Here is a 4,279-nt window from a genome sequence, read left to right on the forward strand (position 1 = left end):
AATCTTAAGGGACAGCTTTTCTCTGTAGGATCTGTAAGCTCTTTACACTGTTGACAGGGAACAAGGAAATGAATATTACATTTCTTTTTCCAATGTTGGTAGTTTTTTTAGGTCCCAGAGCCAGTGACCCATGGCTTAGTAGTAAAGCTTCCTAAATATCTACTGTGAACTCATGCAGCCCTCTGCTGGTTTATGGACGTTGCAGCCATTTAAAACCCTAAAACAATGATTGTAGAATGGTTCCTCACCAGGCAGTGTTATCATTCTGGGGTATATAAATTGTATGTAAATCAGAATCAACTCAACAGTACCTAACAACAAAAGCTAACCTCTAAAGAACTAGAAAAAAGTCAGACACTTGCCATGACTAAAAATTGCACTGTTAAAATATATATACCAGCCACTTTGTAAGAGAAAAGACCTGGTGCTAGATTGTACTATGACTCATAGTGACTCTATGAACAACGGATCTGAACCTTGGAATATCTTGGACCATTCTCACTAGCTCTTACATGCTTGAGACCCTTGTTACAGTCATTAGTCAGTGCATCCTGTGGAGGATCTTTGTCTCTTTCTCTGACCCTCCACCTTTCCAGGCATGATGTCTTTTTCCAGGGACTGGTCCCTCTTGGCAACATGCTCAAAATATATGAGAGGAAGTTTCACCACCCTTCCTTCTAAAAAGCACTCTAATTGAACTTCTTCCAAGACATACTTGTTTGTTCCTTTGGGAATTCATTGGATATTTAGTACTCTTCCCCAGTATTACAGTTGAAAGACATCGATTCTTCTTCAGTTCATATTCATTGTCCAACTTTTCAGATGCATAGGAAGCAATTGAAAATTGCTTGGATCAGATGTACCTTAGTCTTTAAACTGACATCCTTGCTCCTTAGTACTTTGGAGATGTCCTTGACAGGAGATTTTCCCAGTGCAACATATATTCTTATTTCATTACTGCTGTTTGCAAGAGTGTTGATTGTGGGTCTAATGAAAATGAACTCTGACACTTCTGTCTTTTGTCCATCTATCAGAATATTGCTTAATAGTCCACTGGTGAGCTTCAGAATCCTTGCCTCCAAGGACCAGACTGGCATCACCCTCTCTAGGATGAACTTGTTTGTTCTCCTAGCAGTCCATGGTATATACAATACTATTCTCCAATACCAAAGCTCAAAGGCATCGACACTCTTTATATCATCCCTAGTCATTTGTTCAGCTCTCTGATGCATAGCATGTAATTGCAAAGACCATGTTCTAGATCAGGCACACCTTAGTTACCAGGCTGACGTTGTTGCCCTTCAGTACTTTGGAGAGGTCTCTGATAGCAGACTTTTCCTACACAATTCATCTTTTAATTTTCTGGTTGCTGGTACCAAGAGTTTTTGACTGTAGAGCCAAGGACGCTGAAGGTGTCAACAGTCTCAATATTTTCATCATCCATCATGATGATGCCAGTTGGCTCAGTGGTGAGAATCTTTGTTTTCTTGATGTTGAGCTTCAATCCATATTGAAGGTTACAGTCCCTGACCTTCTGCAGCAAGTGCTTCAGATCCTCCTCAGTTTCAGCAAGCTGTGTTGTATCATCTGCATAACGCAGATTGTTGATGAGTCTACCTCCAATCTTGATCCCACATTTCTCCTCATAGAGCCCAGCCTACCGGATAATCTGTTCCACATATAGATTGAAAAGATACGGAGACAGGGCACATCCCTGATGCACATCCTTCCCAGTTTTGAACCATGCAGTGTTTCCTTGCTCTGTTCTGATGACTGCCTCTTGGTCCAGGTAAAGGTTTCACATAAGTAAAATAAAGTGGTCTGGGATCCCCATTTTTCTCAGAGTCAGTCACAGTTTGTTGTGATCCACACAGTCAAATGCCTTTGCATACTCAGTGAAACAGAGAGAGACATTCCTCTGGTATGTACACATACAATAACTCTTATATAATTTTTTTATTGACTTTCTTTTTTTTTTCACACAGGTCCAGGATGAGAAGATTGATAAAAGAAACAGCTAGCTGAGCACAGCTGTAAGATGCCCAAATCTGGGTTCACAAAATCAGTTCATAGTGAAAATTCTGACAGTGACAGCAATATGGTAGAAAAACCATGTGGAAGAAAGGTATGTGATCATGCTGAAGATTTGTTGACTTTTGGAACTGAGGATGGTGTGGCAGCTATCATTTTGTTGTTGTTATGTGTCATCGAGTTGCTTGCGACTTATAGCGACCCTATGTACATCAGCCCTAAACTCTGCTCTATCCTGTGCTAATTACACTGCCTCTGACACATCCATCATTTTGGGATGTTTAATAATTAGTTAGCTATGATGGCCTAGAGGTAAAAAGATGCACTGCAATCCTGAAGACACATAGTCTAAATCCACCAGCTGTCCCTTGGGAGAAGGATGAGCATTCTCCTTTCATGCAGTTAATTGTCTTTGAAAACTTCCTAGCGGATCAATTCTGGGTCACTTCTGACTCAATGGCACAAAAACAACAATAACAGTAATTACTTTAAATTAAAAGTAATATGGATACTATACTTATTCTAGACAAGTCTCTTAGAAATGAATTGTCTTCTTGGGGCTAATAGTCTTTTCCCTTTTTTTTATTTTAAGGTAATATAATTATGAAATCATACATAAGCATTGAGAGAGCAAACAAATTATTAAAATCTCACACTTCCTAGACGTATCTTCCACCAGCCCGTTATCCTTGCAAAGCACATCTGCAGAAACACACTGTTGTAGTTGAGTGCTATCAACTCAACAGCAGTTCATAGTGATGCTATTGAATAGCCTGTCTGAACCTTTTCGTAGCCTCTACCATTCTCATCATCTTAGGCATACTTGTTACCGCTTCAGTCCATCTTGTGCTAACGCCGACCCTCTACCTTTCGAAGCATCATATCTTTTACCAAGGGCTGATCCCTCCTAAAAGCATGTCCAAAGTGTGTGAAGAGAAGTTTCTCTAAACTTGCTTCCAAATCACTGTTCAGGACACACTGGTTTATTCTTTTAGCCATCCATGGGATATTCAGTAGTCTTCTCCAACACCACAACTCAAAGCCATCTATTCTTTTTCTGTCATCCTTAGTCATTGTCCAACTTCCATATGCATAGCAAGTAATTGAAAAGACCATGGCCTGACTCTGACACACCCTTGTTTTAAAATAATCATCATTGTTCTTCAGCACCTTGGAGAGGTCTGTGACAGCATATTTTCCCAATACAGCCATCTTTTGATTTCTTGACTTCTAGTGCCAGGGGTGTTGATTGTGGATCCAAGTAAAGTGAAATCACTGACAGCATCAAATATTTTCTCTGTAACTATTGGCATGTTGGTGAGAATTTTTTTTCTCAATGTTGAGATGTAATCCACAGATGCTCCTGTTTATGTAATTTGTTCAGTTGACTGTTTATATACTCCCTTTACTTGTCTCTCACACTGGTTTTTGTTTCGCAGTCTGTTTTATCAGAAAGCAGTAGTGCCATTCCTTCCCTTTTTTAATTGTTGTCAGTTTGGTGTTTTTTTTTTCACCCTGTGAGTTTAGTCTGTCTTGGTCCTTGTGTCTCTTTTAGGCAACATATTAAGAGTTAAATTTTCTTACCTACCTATTCTGTTATTCTTTTTGTCTTAACTGATGCATTTAATCCATTCACATTAAGTGTGTGTGGGTTTATTGCTCTTATTTCTTTGTTCTATCTTCTTTTCTGTATTAAGTTAATTTTGTTTATGGTTTTTTCATTGCTATTGTTTCAGTGTTTACTAAGTACTTTATTCTTTTTCATTTTGATGAGAAAGTTTATTAATTTTCTAGTTGTTGTTGTTCTGTGCATAACAAACCTAAGCCCTGCTCTATCCTGTGCCAATCTTACTGTCTCTGACATAGCTATCCCCATTAGCCCAGTCACTGAATCAATCCATTTCATCAAGGGTCTTCTTCTCCTGCACTGTCCCGCCCCCTCACAAGCATGATGTCCCTCTCCAAGGACAGATCCTGCCTTGCAACATGTCCAGAGTATGTCAGATGGAGCTTCCGAATCCTTGTCTCTAAGGAGCAGCCTGGCTTCAATCATCCAATAAATGACTATTTTATTTCCAAGCCTAAGATCCTGGCAGAAAGTACAGAGTACCAGAGGAATGTCTATTTGTGTTTCACTGACTATGCGAAGACTTTTGACTGTGTAGATCACAACAAACTGTGGCTGACTCTGAGAAGAATGGGAATCCCAGAACATTTGATTGTGCTTATGTGAAACCTATACTTGAAC

The 4,279-nt window shown here is 39.4% G+C and overlaps 1 protein-coding gene across 2 annotated transcripts in view; it reads left to right on the forward strand.

The window, feature by feature from the left end:
- The first annotated feature begins 2,038 nt into the window (after positions 1-2,038).
- Positions 2,039-4,279, forward strand: part of ANKRD12 (ankyrin repeat domain 12) — a 193,013-nt gene continuing 190,772 nt past the window's right edge. For both annotated transcript variants that reach the window (XM_006891417.1, XM_006891418.1), the window contains exon 1: positions 2,039-2,125. In XM_006891417.1, the coding sequence (XP_006891479.1) occupies positions 2,039-2,125 (87 nt within the window). The remainder of the gene's footprint in view (positions 2,126-4,279) is intronic.

The sequence above is a fragment of the Elephantulus edwardii genome, unplaced genomic scaffold (assembly GCF_000299155.1).
Source record: "Elephantulus edwardii isolate Elephantulus edwardi_28Jun2011 unplaced genomic scaffold, EleEdw1.0 scaffold00097, whole genome shotgun sequence".
Classification (NCBI taxonomy): domain Eukaryota; kingdom Metazoa; phylum Chordata; class Mammalia; order Macroscelidea; family Macroscelididae; genus Elephantulus; species Elephantulus edwardii.